Source organism: Strix uralensis, chromosome 4 (genome assembly GCF_047716275.1).
Source record: "Strix uralensis isolate ZFMK-TIS-50842 chromosome 4, bStrUra1, whole genome shotgun sequence".
In the NCBI taxonomy this organism is placed as follows: Eukaryota; Metazoa; Chordata; class Aves; order Strigiformes; family Strigidae; genus Strix; species Strix uralensis.
In genome coordinates, this window is record NC_133975.1 from 123,270,455 (window position 1) to 123,285,364 (window position 14,910).

The 14,910-nt window shown below is 36.1% G+C and overlaps 1 protein-coding gene across 1 annotated transcript in view; it reads left to right on the forward strand.

Moving 5' to 3' along the window:
- The window catches only part of ADSS1 (adenylosuccinate synthase 1), a 30,892-nt gene extending 15,982 nt beyond the window's left edge, over positions 1–14,910 (forward strand). The window contains exons 3-13 of the mRNA XM_074868956.1: positions 99–161; positions 938–988; positions 1,329–1,395; positions 2,555–2,662; positions 3,019–3,100; positions 4,023–4,149; positions 5,345–5,499; positions 6,690–6,814; positions 8,790–8,887; positions 10,009–10,158; positions 11,562–14,910. Of these exons, the coding sequence (XP_074725057.1) occupies positions 99–161; positions 938–988; positions 1,329–1,395; positions 2,555–2,662; positions 3,019–3,100; positions 4,023–4,149; positions 5,345–5,499; positions 6,690–6,814; positions 8,790–8,887; positions 10,009–10,158; positions 11,562–11,614 (1,079 nt within the window). The 3' untranslated portion in view covers positions 11,615–14,910. The remainder of the gene's footprint in view (positions 1–98; positions 162–937; positions 989–1,328; positions 1,396–2,554; positions 2,663–3,018; positions 3,101–4,022; positions 4,150–5,344; positions 5,500–6,689; positions 6,815–8,789; positions 8,888–10,008; positions 10,159–11,561) is intronic.

Consider the following 14,910-nt stretch of genomic DNA (forward strand, 5'->3'; position numbering starts at 1 on the left):
TTACATAAAATTTCAGACAGCAAGTGTTTACATGCCTTACATCCCAAGAATGAGTATTTTATTTCTTGGTTTAAAATAAATCATTTATATTCCCAAAGGTAATGGAGTGGTTATACATTTACCAGGCCTGTTTGAAGAAGCTGAAAAGAATGAAAAGAAAGGTTTGTATCAAGTAATTTTTAACCTTTCTTTATATGGGCAACCAGGTTGAGGGGTTTTTTAAGCCTTTGTTTCTGACCGTAAATACTCAGTGCGATAGCATTCTGGATTTTAAATAATGAGGAAAACAGCATTTAAGATGTTGACTTGTGTGTAGTCTTCAGACAGATTTTCAAAAACAATCTTTTCATGGATTTTCAGGACGTTTTATGGAATTTGATACCACATTACGTAGAAAATAAAATCCTAAAGTATGTGGCAAAACTCCCTTTGACCTCAAACTGAGATGATTTAACCCAGAGTTTCTGTGTCCCTATTTCTGTGCCCAAGTATAAACTCAGTTGGTTCTGCTTTGAGCAAGGCTTTGGACCAGATGACCTAAGGTCTCTTACATCTTAAATTGTTTTATGATTCTGTATATATAAATTCTCTATTTTCTGAGGCACGAATGGAGTTTAAGTGATTTATCATCTAGTGGTTAAACAAGAATCTTTTCTTAAAATAAGAATTGCATGTAAGTCACAGCATTCTGGCATTAAGAAGTGAATACCTTTGTCCATACCAAAATGAGAAGGCTGAAAAAGTAAAAAATGACAGAAGTTTGTTAACAAAAACAGTGCTGATATCTGACATTCACTTATGTTTTATCCATTTTGTCTACAGTCGTCTTAACAAGAAGCTATATAAACTAGAAGACATAGAAAAACTAAAAGCAAATCTCAAAAGTTTGACCAATCAGTGCAGCTGAAATTCTACCTTTCTTTATATCTTCTGATAGGTTTAAAAGATTGGGAGAAAAGACTGATTATATCAGATAGAGCACATATAGGTAAGTGGTGATTGAAGGAGGGGGAAAAAACTCACGAATGATTGCTTAGCTCATGGTGCTGAACTACATAATTACTGCACAGAGCAGTCATGTATTTGATCTAACACAGCTTCTTTATATGTTGTGTATCTGAAGCGTAATAATGGAATTTGTATCTGCTAAAGTGATGTTTTACATGTTTTCAGTGTTTAAGGAATGCTGGCTTTGTTTTCACATGAGGAAGCCTGTGCACTGTCCATGATAACAAAGGCAATTTGTCTTGAAATTGTGGATGTCTGTGATTTAAAGAATATTTTTCTCCTTTGGTTTTCCACTATGTCAATTTGATTTTCCGTTGCAGTGTTTGACTTTCACCAGGCAGTAGATGGGCTCCAGGAAGTGCAACGTCAAGCACAAGAAGGAAAAAAGTAAATATTTTCAGCACCTTCATTTCATTAATAGTTTGCAAATTTGAAAAATTGGTGTAATTTTGGAAAACAGAAATGCAGTGTATCTCTAAAGGGCCTTGCTGATGTTACTAATTCTGTGACTCTGTTCTGCTCCAGTGAACAAACTCTGAGGTATTACTGAAAAGGCAGGGTATGAATTCTTACATATTTCTATTTTCCAGTTCTCTGCAATGTATAGAGACATCCTGAAATTCCTACCAAGTCCTCAAAACTCATTTTCATTAAAATTATTGTTTCCAGTCCAGTTTGATATCGGACTAGTGATGCTCTTTTGAATCAAGCCCAAAATGTTGGCACAATTAGGTTCCACACTTGTAATTGTTTATTGTATATTCACTTACACTTCATGGACATACTCGCTTCTATTTTATTTTCAGTCTTAGACTTTAGCACAGTATGTAACTATTCATACTTCACTATTCTGGTTTCTGAGAGAACAAAGGTTTATATGAATACACTGTAATTTTCTCTCTGTTTATTTGGTTTTGATCCCATTGGACAATTTCAGACAAACTTTACATACAAATAGAGATCTCAAAATTACTGCATTTCTAAAATGCACGTGAAAATAGGCATGTGGGTAGGGAAACAGTTTCATTTTTATCGTCATCAAGGTAAAGGCTGCAGCAACAGTTTGTAGGGACAGAGCTGGTATGAACAATGCCAAAGCCATAGGAAACCGGTTTGATCACTCACAGAACTGGTTGTTGTTTACAACTATAGACAGTCCTGCAACTGTGAAAATGTGAAAATGACATTTGTTTCCTATTGTGGTAAGGAATGTGGTAGCACCACAGGATAGTATAGTAACCATTGTTACTGTATAATATATGTATATACACACACATATATGTATATAAACACACATAGTTTCAGCCAAGCTTGTCTCAGTCAGACTCAAGGCTTAATGCTTTACTGCATACCATGAATCTTAGCAATATTGATGCAAATCCACTGAAACATGAAAATTGCTAAATATTTATTATTATAGAACTTTAGTCTTCTTTTTGTCTCAGATCTTCAGCCCAGTATATGGTGTATTGAAGAGCTTTAACGAACTTACTTAGCATAAAGCAGATTTTTCCATCTATTTATACGTTTGGGGGGTTTCTTTTAGTATTGGCACAACAAAGAAAGGGATTGGACCAACATATTCTTCCAAAGCTGCACGAACAGGCCTTCGAATTTGTGACCTCCTTTCTGACTTTGATGAATTTTCTTCAAGGTACAACTATTTTCATTTCTAAATATTATGTTAGAGTGATACATTTTGGCTGACAGATTTGCTTTTAAGGGAGATGTTTTTAAATATGTGTCTGAATTTTGTATATAAATTGTCTAGAAGGAAAAGAAAACTGGAAAGAATGTGTGTGTATGTTTCCTGTACTTCAGAGTTTCTCATCACTTAAATTGTGATGTTGTACATTGGGAAATGCACTGGTTGAGGTATTGAAGTTCTGAGTATTTTCTCCCTATAGCTCTCAGTATATCCTGTGTATAATATAAACTGAGTTCTTGCCAAAGGTTCCATGAACAGTAACTCAGAGTGTTCTTCATAGATATGATTTCAATATTTTATAGATTTAAGAATCTGGCACAACAATACAAGTCAATGTTTCCCACACTGGACATAGATATAGAAGGACAATTGAAAAAGCTAAAGGTAAGGATTTAATACTTGTAATATTTGTTCAGTTTGAGGGGAGGTATAGAAGAAAACAGTAATTTTTATTTTAGTTAAAAAAGTAAAAATTAAGTATACCAGAACTACTACTTATTAAACTACTTTAAATTAAAAATGCATCTCTTCATTATTATAAAACCTTTTAATAAGCAGTAGCTATGCTTTGTAATATAATGTTTTCTTATTGTATTAAAATAAATTTTGTGGATTATTTAATTCTCCTATAATATTTTACTTTTTTGACGTAAAATAACTGTTGTGTTAAAGTAGCCAAGAGAATGCAAGGTGACACAGCAGTCTCCAGTCATAACTGATGTAGTCTGTCTGAGAGACTTCCATGCTTACCGAAGAATTGTTTGCGGAAGCTGTGTTTCAAGATCCTGGTATTACAAGAGAAATGTCTTTTTATAAATAAATTCAGAAGAGCTACTGGTAAAACATCTGTTTTCATGAATATGTAAGAAAAGATGATGATAAAAAAATCTCTTACCTTTCCCACATTTTTTCTGGTACTTGTTCAGAGCTGACACCCTATCTTTAAAGATATTTTTTAATATTCATGAGTAGTGACTTTTTTTCTTTTGGAGCTTGCACTATTTCTAAGTCCTAGAGACTGTATCAACGAAATAAGTAGGTATACAACATCTCTGTGAATAGAAATGGTACAGAAATTATAGCATTAGAATGCCATAACAAGTCATGTTTTCTTATGTGAGTGGTTCAGTACGTTGATTTGTTTTCAGTGGAATATAAGCTAATGGTTGTATTTTTCAGGTAAAACGCAGTTACTGAAGCTGATGTGTTAGGGTTATCCATATGTTTTGTGCTTCAAAAGTGAACACAGTGTTCCCTGCTTCAGGCCATTGTCTGGGGAAGCTGACATTTCTACTCAAATTTGCAGGGATATGCCGAAAAAATAAGACCCATGGTTCGAGATGGTGTGTATTTTATGTATGAAGCTCTTCATGGCTCCCCAAAGAAGATTCTTGTTGAAGGAGCCAATGCAGCATTACTTGATATTGACTTTGGTAAGTTAAATTCTAAACTCAATTTAAGTCCCAAGAGATAAGTTTTATTTTGATTTGTGTTTATATCAGCTTTGCAAACAGCAGGAAAATAGCGAAACAAAATAGTCTTTCCTTTAACAGGAACAGATTTCCCTAAAGTAAAGCACAGTAAGCCAGAGATTGTATCATTAACAGGATTAAGTGCTTAAGAGTTTAGATATTGATTTTTACTCAAGTTTATTCCAGTGGAGTTGAAATTTCACTCCAGATATTCTTGTCTTTATTGCTTCTAAATGTGTGTGCACATTGCCATACATTTCAGGCACCCACTGCAGTGCTGCTGAGAATTCCTCTGCAGTGGAGGGAGGATTAAACTGGTGCGGATAACTTGTAAGTCTAGCTTCTTCAGTTGATCTCTGCTCTGCTCTCTTACCAAAAGTCTAATTAAACCACTTAGGTGTCCATGAAGATGAAATGAAGAACTGGAGAGATTCTCCAATCCAGAGTCACAGTGTAGAAATCATGTATAACCTCTGAAGAGTTGGAACATTTGCTGCAGATACTCAGAGCTACTCGTGTAGAGCACTGGGAATGTCAGACTGTGACCTTCACACCAGGCTCTCCGTGGATGTAGTGGAAAGACTTTGTGTTACACAGGACAGTGAAAAAAGCTTTAGCCATCAGCAACATCCTATAATAGATCCAGTGCCTAATGGAAGTAGTGTTGAGATGCTTTTAAATTTCTCCCTTGTGGGCAATCCTCAGTGAAAGTTGCAAAGGGTGAATACAGAAAATCTTACACATTGCAACAGATAGCACGTGCTTGATAACTTCTCAAGTATAATAAAGTAGTGTATTTTCTTGTCTGTGTGAACTTCTTGCTCACTAATAACTTGCTTATACGAATTGCCAGGATGAGTCAGCTATTTGAGTGCAAAAAATGCTTCATTTTTGGGGGTTTCTGTGGAGCTTTAGAAATCCAAATACATTCACTACTGGAGGAAGCAATTTGTGGAAGAATAGTTTAGTTTGTTCTCTTAAAAGCAAAATGGGGTCATGTAGTAAGAAGAATTTTCCCTGCTCTTTGGCTGCTATATCAGTTTAGCTTTAAAGCCAAACACACAGGTGAAAATCTCCTTTCAACTCATAAAGGAAAATCAGCTTTTGTTTCTTACCATTGCTGAAATAGGGTTATGCTGTTGTGTTTTTCTGACAGGAACGTATCCTTTCGTGACTTCATCGAACTGCACCGTAGGTGGTGTATGCACCGGACTTGGTGTTCCTCCCCAGCATGTTGGTGATGTGTACGGTGTGGTGAAGGCGTATACTACTCGGGTGGGAATTGGAGCCTTCCCCACTGAGCAGATTAATGTAGGTTTAATGTTACGAAATACAATATATACAGTTGCCAAAAAAGAAGGTCAATGGAATGGAGTAAGGGTAACCCTATGATAAATAAGCACCATAATACTAATGCCAAGCAATTGCACTCACAGAGGGGAGAACTACATTATAATCTTAATGTATTTTTCTTCAGAAGAGAGAAACACGAGTGTGCTGATGATGTATTACAGTGACAACACTTCTGTGTAATGAATGATGTGAAAACAGATTTCATTATTTAATATTGTTAGGTGCCTTTCAGTGGTGAGTGTTTGTGAGACTGGAACTGTCAGCGCATCACAGGAAAGCTTAAATTACAAGATAAAACTTCTGAGCTCAACAGCCTGTGTTCTGTGTGATTTCTAGAACAAATGTGGTGTGTGCATCAGCCAGTCATGCACAAATTGATCAATAAAAAGAAGGGGAGACATTTTGATCCTTTTAAACTCTCTGTTGTATTTTCATTATCAAGAAACTAGAAAGCTCAGGGTATTGATTATAAGCTATGCACACAGCAGTCTCTAGGTCAGTGATCCGAATCTAATTTAAGGATTTAGTCACTAAAATCCTTTCTCTAATGGCTCAAGTGAATTGGTGATATCCTTTAGTTTTATGAATCATAAGCGTAAAATTTCTTTTGTCTTTATTTTTAACACATCGTAAACACTGCCAGCCCAAAGGGAACAGTTGGCAGTCTCGTATTATGATAGAACCTAAGAGCCCTAGGCATGGTCAAGGAGTTGGTTGACCTAGACATTGTACAAGCATTGAACTTGTCCTAAGTCTTTACAGTCTTTCCCCCCAAAACCGTAGATGCCAAAAAACCAAATGAAGAAAGTAAATGCAAACAAAATTAAAAACAGGGCTGAATTATCAAGGAAATCTTCCTATCAGAGGAAGAAAAATGTCTCATTGGAACTTGAAATAGTCATGTTAAATAAGTATTTTGGAAATGCTGGCAATTGAAATACAAAAATCCTGTGCACAAGGGGCTTTATTCTCTTCCTAATAAAACATTAGTCCCCTCCTAATAAAACAACATTTTTCCTTTTTCTCCTACAAAAAGTCTTGGAATTGAACGACTATGTTTTTCTTGCTGTTCCTCTGTATTTGTTTATATTTGTTTTCCCGCTATTTTTCAGTGAAATACCATTAGGATTCTTTCTGTCTTCTTGTAGGAAATCGGAGATCTTTTACAGTCCCGTGGCCATGAATGGGGAGTAACTACAGGCAGAAAGAGACGCTGTGGCTGGTTAGATCTTGTCATTTTGAAATATGCTCATATGATCAACGGATTCACTGCGTAAGCATCACAGATTTTGCGCTACATTTGGAAGTGATAATTTTGTGCTTCGCAGAATAAATATGTAGGTAACATTAATATAAGTCCAGTAAAGTGTTACGTTTTAAGCAATAAAGTAATTCACAATAGGCAACTGAGAATTGTCTTAATGCTAATAATAATCTAATTCCTTTGACTTTTTGTTTTCAAATCAAGTGATTTTACAACATCATAGCAGTGATTTTTTAATATATGTTTTCCCTTTGCTTACATGAGATGGCCACTGTAGATTGGATCAACATATGAGTTTTCTAACAGTTTGTTCTAGTGTTCTTGATCCAGTGCTTTCACACTGAATTACACTGGGATCTAAAACCCACTGGTTCTGAACTTTGGTTGACTCTAGGGGATCATATCTGTAGGACCAATTCTGCATCATTTGGAACCACTACCTCTTGAAGTGAAATAAGGGGGATGATACAAAGGGTACAGCAACTGGCACAACTTTCATTCCAGTCCTGACAGGTTCATTTATTTACAAAGGTGTAGCCTAATATTGTATTATCAAATCTGCTTTTAATGGACTGAATTTTATTTTCTTTGGGACTGAGCAGCTTACTTGGTTGATTAATTATTTTATAATTCAAAATATTTATTGAATTGACATTTTAAAGGAAAAGTGGCTGTTTAAAGGAACTGTTCAAGACCATAATGCCATCAAGCTAGCTTATGTCTGATGCTAAAATGCTAGTAACTGTCACAAGCCATTAATTTATAACTACCAATCTGTATTTTCAGAAAAAGTTGCAAAAGTTTCATTACAGTTTTGTTCGTATGAAGTGTAGACTTGCTCATGGATTCATGCAAACTTGTTAATATATGCAAACATGTGACCCCAGGCATTTTAATATATTATAAACTGAGACTTAATACTGTTTATGCTACTAATGTTAAAAATGAACAATGAGCTTCGTTCATTAATTTATGAGAAGGGTTTTAAAAATTTTTTTACTTTGATTTAGATTTCGCTTCAACTTACACAGCTCTAGTTTATGTGGAAATAGTATTAGGAAGGCGTTATGTTTCCTTCCATTTCAGTTCTGTACAATTACTGCATTTCTGTCAACAAAACTCTCATCTCTGGTAACAGTGACAGTTAAAAAACATGGGGAGCTAAAAACTTAAAGTTGAAGAACTGGCTCTATGCCGCTTCTTTAACAAAAGGTCTTTTAACTTAATCATTGTGTTCATCATATACTTACTGAGCACATATAGCATGGGCTTTTATGCACGTACCTGTCTAAATCTTTTTTTTTTTTTTACCGAGTAAGGTCTGGCATATTCTTTCTAGAGAATTTGACTAGTTTTAAAATGCAGTTTTATTCTGATCAGTGAATACTATGGTGTTGTCTTGAGGTTCCATTTTTGTGTTCCAGTGTTGTCATTCAAAAGATGAAAAAGGTTCATTAAACTGACAACCCTGATAGCACAGCCCAGGTACTGAAAGTCAGCCTGGGACCTTTCCTACTGAACTGTATACATGATTTTAGTAGCCATATTACGCTTGTGAAGTCTGTTTTAAAAGTGCGATTTAGTAAATAAGTCTTGTCTTATAGATGTGAATCAGTAAGAGTAACAGAAATAATCACTAGTAGTGACAAAGTGATATCCTGTCATACACACCCAAACAGGGTCCAGTAAGTGCCACTTTACACAGCCTGCATTTTCATGCACTGAACTGAACACTGTGCACCTGTATGAGTAGCCAAGTGTTTGGAAATGTGTCTTAGTAATTCAGTCATGTATTCATCATCCCAGAGGTGTGAATTCAATTTATAATGTTCATAGTTTAACATATTTGTGTAGTTCTGCTTGCTGGGTTGCCTGAGCTGGATTTGTGAATACAAAACTAGAAAGGATAAAAAGAGATGGGTGGAAGGTATTGAAGAGGAGATTCATCATGTGTGTAACTCCTAACTGGTGTTTTTCTGTACAGTTTGGCATTAACAAAGCTGGATATTCTTGACGTCCTTGATGAAATTAAAATTGGTGTTGCTTACAAATTGGGTGGAAAAAGAATTCCGTATTTCCCAGGTATGTTGTTAAATATCTGTATTCATTTTTCTCTTTCCTACCTGTTAAGTCATACCTGTTGGGAAAGACTCTTTGCTTTTTAAAATCAAGCTTGATTGCTTTTTCACTAGACCTTCTGTAGAAATCTGCAGAACTGTAGTATCAGTATAGAGACTGCTGTATCAGTACATTAACATTTTCCATTCACCTTGCATCTCTCTGTATGGTGACAAATTCAGACCAAATGAAATCTGGTGTTAGGACCTCTCTGTCTTGTCCCATTAAATTATTTTTTTTTTATTGGCAACACCGGGGATCTGAAAGTCGGCAAGACTCAAGTCAGTGACTGTGTATCATTGGCAATAACCTTTAATAAAGTAAACTAAAAGCAGTGCTTAGCAGTGAGAAAATGAGACTTATACAAGCAGAATAAAGCTTCTTACGGTATACTGTCATATAACTGTAAGTAACAGCAGCATCGTTGTAGTTAATAAAAATATATATTGCCTCTCAATATGATCCATGTTAAAACTTTTAAGATGTAATAATATGTAATTTTCTTATGTTAATGATGTTTTCAAGATACTGGTAACAGTCTGTGCCAAGATGAGGGATTTGTTCTGTTGAGATGTGGGAGCTTTCCCACCACTGATGGTAGTTCCTGGCTGTGGACACAGTGAGAATTCCAGTGGGGGAAAGCTTGCAGACTATTAAGTTTTTAGCAAGCCTGATTTAACCCTGTTCCGTAAAGATAAAAGCATTTGAGACAGTAGTGCCTTGTCTGCAAGAGGACTTCTATTTGATTATGTGCAAATCTGAACCAAAAAGTGGAACTACTGTAAACTTAAGATAATTTGTTTCCTCAAAAATATTACTGTAGTCTTCTGACAACATGAGTGCATCTACAGTTTTTAGAAAAGTAAACTGGATTCCTGGATCCTCTTGAATCAGAGTTATCTTCCTAAGTAACAGAAATTAATCTAAATTAACAATGAATGAATGAACCAACCAGTAGAAATACTGTTTTTTCATATATCATATTTTAAATGTTGTCAGAAGACTTTCTTGGTCAGGAACCATAGGTGTGTTCTTTTAAGGTGGAGCAGCTAAAATCAACTGTGACAAAACTTATTCTCCCACAGCTAATCAGGAGATACTACAGAAGGTGGAAGTAGAGTATGAAACAATGCCTGGGTGGAAGACTGACACAACTGGTGCACGAAAATGGGAGGACCTCCCACCCAAGGCCCAGAATTACATCCGCTGTGTGGAAAACCATGTTGGAGTGCCAGGTAAATCTTTCTGTAGCTGTACATATGAGGATGCCACAGCAGGGCGTCTTGATTTGGGTAGGAGGCAATGAAGGTACCTGTGGTTGGACTGAGGATGGTAAATGACAGCTTGCAAAGGGTGGTCTTTTGCAGGCAGGTCTGTAGTGTTGCAGAGAGCTCCAAGCTGCTGCTGACAAGGATTTAGCCAGAGGAGAGGTAAACGTGTATTGTTCTGGGCAAACAGCTGCTGCCCGTCAATGAAGGCTTAGGGATCTGTGCACCATGCTTCAGCGCATAGTTAGTCTAATGTCCTAATCTCTTCCTTTCACTTCTTGCACTGCATCCCTGTTTGAATGTAGACTTCTCTTTTTTTTTTTAATTTTTATTTTCCCCTCTCACCCCCCACTTCCATACTTACCCATATAAGGAGATGTATTGCATAATGGAGACAAGACTGTTTAGTGCAGTTCTGCCACTTTTGGAAAATTAGAATCTTAACATGATAAATCTCCAAACATTAAGCCCTCCAGTTTTCTTCAAATCTAGTTGCTAGAGCTCTCGAGGTGCCAAGACCTAGGTATGGCATCAGTGGTGGAGTTTGGAAGGGAATTTCCACAGCAGCAAACTTAAAAAGCTGGCATGTGTGCTTTGTTTTCCATAAAACACCTCAAAGGTTACATTTTGGGAGTATGGGCTAGTTACAACTGTGGCAATTCAGTATTGTTCATGGATTAGGAAGCATCTTATACAGAGCCTGAAACTCAATGACTGTCCCGTGTGAGGTCGTGGACACAGATGTGGGTGATGGGATATGTAAATAAAGCTCCCCTTACTTTATTTCTATTTCTCAGTGTGAAGGCAGGGTGCCTTACTGGGTTTGGCTAAAGGAGACCTACCTACAGTCAATTCTCTATGTATCCATGAGCAACAAAAACTAGTGGAACAATTATATGGTATTTGGGTGGCTGCTCACACTGGGTAGTATTTTTAATTGCAGCCTTACATTTAATAATATTATAGCATGTGTGCATCGCTATCTCCTGGTCCACAGCAGGAAAACTTCACAGTCTGGCAGAGCTCTCGCTTCCTCTCTGCAGGGGTTTAGCTAGACATCCTATCACTCAAGACAATAACAGTTAAACCTGTAACAAGCATCCTTGACCTTCTGTTAGGCCTTCCATCTACAATACTTTGTGTTTATGGTATAATTATTTCATGCTTTCAGACTTCAATATATTGCACTTCTAGTCTGGTAATGCAGCAGGAGTAAAGCAATTTTTGACGGTAAAACTGCCTAGCATTGTGTTTCAGCACAAAGTTGGCCAGTTTGTAGTGAAGTGTGATGAAAGGTGAAAATTATTCCAATTCATTGATTATGATATTTGCACTCACTAATTGTTCTATAAATGTGTTTTCCTCCCTAGTTAAATGGGTCGGAGTTGGAAAATCAAGAGAATCGATGATCCAGCTATTCTAAACAAATGAAGAACTTCAGTGATGAGAAGCACAATTTAGTGTTCATCTGTTCCTTACTGCTTCCTCTTAAATGGAGATGCTATTTAAAACCAACATGTTCTTCTAGGAATTGAATAGAAACAAAACATATATTCTGTATTATAACATTTTATTTATCTTTAAGTTCTCAGTAAATTCAAGTGTAAAATCTCCTTGGTGGTCATCATCAAAAAAAATTCATAAAAGTATTCTTAACAAAATAAGGAGAAAATATTTTTTTAAATTTGAGCCATGTTACTATTTGAAAGTATTTTACATCCACATAGAGTTATTTCTTCTTGCTGAAACCAGTATTAAAGCCTTTTCCAGTACTTATTGGGTAACTTTAGAATTGTGAAGCTTGGATTTGTTCTTCAAATGTTAAGATGTCTATGTATCTCAGTTGACATTAATAAGACAGATACAGTGTACTTAAATTGGTTGGATTATACAGCTTTTCAGTTTCTAAAATATGGTGAAGTTAGGTAGGTATTTTTGACTGCACAAAACAAACACAATTATCTATAATTTTTATATAATTATTTTTTAATAGCCCACTAAAATGAATGGAGAGCAGCTAAAATATTTTTATCACAGAGCCTATTCTAATAACTGAGATAACATCTGTAGAGGGGCCAAACTGGAGAAAGTTGACCTCTCTAATAATTCTTTCAAACACCCTGTGTACTAACAGACAATCCCTGGGGAGACTGTCCAGTGTGCAGTCTTTATTTTATGCAGTAGGGAAGGAGTGAGTGAAGGTGGAAGGAAGAGAGTCCTCAGGGTACAAAACACATGGGGAGAGTGGAGCTGAGACAGCACGCTGTGTTTTCTCAGTGAACCTGAGACATTTCTTCCTGCTAGTGCAGTGATTGTAATTTCCAAAGTTTTACTGTAGTTCTCTGCTGAGGAACTTGGGACTTGCGGCCCTGTAAGGCACACTCGCTTCCACAGCTCCTAGGTTTCCAAGAATAAATCAATGCATGACTTAATGATGACTGCTGCAGTATTTACACCCCTCACATATTTTGACCTTCCTCAGCAAAATGTAATACCTATTTATAGACGGGGATGACATGTGGCAGCCAGGGTTGGGACATGTAGAAGCCGTGGAGAGGTCCCAGAATCTTGAAGGATACACTTGGATTTCTTTGTGGATCTTCTAATTTATAATGGTTATACATCAAGAGCTCTCAAAAAAGGCCTACCTCTTGTAGAGGAAAAAGAATACTGTAGAAACTGAGTTATTCCCTAACTGTGGAATTTTCCTAGTAAATGTTCCTTTTCTATATATGTCTCAGAGAGCTCTAATGGTATTTTTGTATCATTCCCAGGGGCTGTGGAAATGGCATCACAACCCCAGTAATGCCATTATGTAGTGTGTGAAAATATCCCTTTTCTGAGATAACTCCAAGGATACAAAATGATGACATTCTTTGTATCAGAGATGGGGAAAAAGAAAAACCTAGCCAGACTATCTTGTCATACAAATCCCCTTTGTTTTTTCTTGCTCAATTTTAAATAATGGCTAATGTTCAAACCCATTTGTGTCAGGAAGCAATTACGGAAGTACTGGTACAAGCACATAGCAAGCTCTAAATTTAGCTATTTATGGAGGTATTGCTGCTCATAAGGCAGAATTCTTACACCCTCCAGCTGCAGTGCATTCTCTTTGGACCCCAGTTCGTCACAGACTTTGGCTTTATGCCACAAGCAAATACCCTTTATCTCTAAAACAGAAAAAAACAAAGAGAGCCCAAAGCCATGAATCCTTAATTCACCTACAACTCTTTTGTTGATCTTTGACAAATTGTTTAATCTCCCTGCTGCTGTTTTTGCAATCTGTAAAATGGCAATTAAGAATTCACCCTCACCAATTTTGCACTGTTTTTTGGAGGTCTGTGGGTCGAGCCCTGCAGTCCTTGCTCTGACATTGATGACAAAACTCACCCCATAGTATTTATGGGTGTTCTAATGAAAGAGCAGTGAGATTTCTGACCTCATTTAATGTTTGCAAAGCACTTCTGAAAGGTGCTTGGTAAGTGCTAATTATTACAAGCACTGTGAAATGTGCCTCATTTATATGAGGTAATTTAAGCATAACAGATCCTTGGAGGTACAGTAATTAAGTTTTGTTTTCACATGGCTTAACCTTGTGACATTTGCCTACTGGATGATCTAGACCTGTTCCTTTTCTTGGCCCCATCTTCATCAGTGCATTTGTGCTTGGAGGTTGCCGCTATATTTAAGCTTTGGTTGATTTATAAGTAAAGTCCACAATGACTAACAAGCCACTCGGTGTGCTGAATAACTGGATTAAATGATCAACTCTAAATGAAGTATTTGGCATATTGAAAAATTAGGTTTTATAGCTTAATTTTCACAGGATTACTTTCTCTTGTTCACCTAATCTTTTTATTTTCCATGAAGTAATTTTTCCATTAAGTCTCTGTTAGATCCACATTGCCCATCTTTGCATTCAAGGATTCATCAGAAACCCAGTGATGTTGTCAATGGGCATGATGTAACAGGCAATTATCCTGTGACTTACTCTGTTACCGTAAAAATAATATCATGCATTTCATTTCATAGCATGGATTTTTTTAAATTAAAGTTCTGCTCCTATTGAATTTCATATGCGTTGTCATTGAGTTAAATGTGGCTAAGTTCAGGCTTTTATCAAAAAGCTCTTTAATCTACTGACACAATACTTAATAAGAACATTTTTATGTAAATTTGCTTTCATTTTGGCTGTTTCCCATGTGTATTATTTTGTATTGTTTGGCATTTCATTTTAATAACAATCACTGTGATGAATTTAATTTCTTCTTTCTCAGCCAAATGCAATAATAATGACAAACTGGTTGATGCATCATCCTGTTAGATATCTGGATGGAAGAATAAGAGTGAATGTCTACCAAAATGGCATGATTTGTGGTAAAGATTATAGTTTTTTAAAAGTAGCAATTACTTATTCAGTCATGCACATTAATGTATTTGATATTTTCTCACACCCTTACAATATGGCCTTCATAGTCAGGTATATGCTTCCTAACACATGCAGTATAGGATTTTTAAGCTTTTGTCATTTTTAATTTGGCTATATATGGTCTTACAGTTCTGGCATAATGCACTTTATAAAAGGAAAGAAAATTAAGCATTTCCATAGTAATGTGCAAACTATACTTAAACACCTTATGCAGATTTTTTTCAGATGAATTTTGGATCCACACCTGTTCATTTTGTCCTGAAAGACACATTAAAACCAATTTAAAGTAA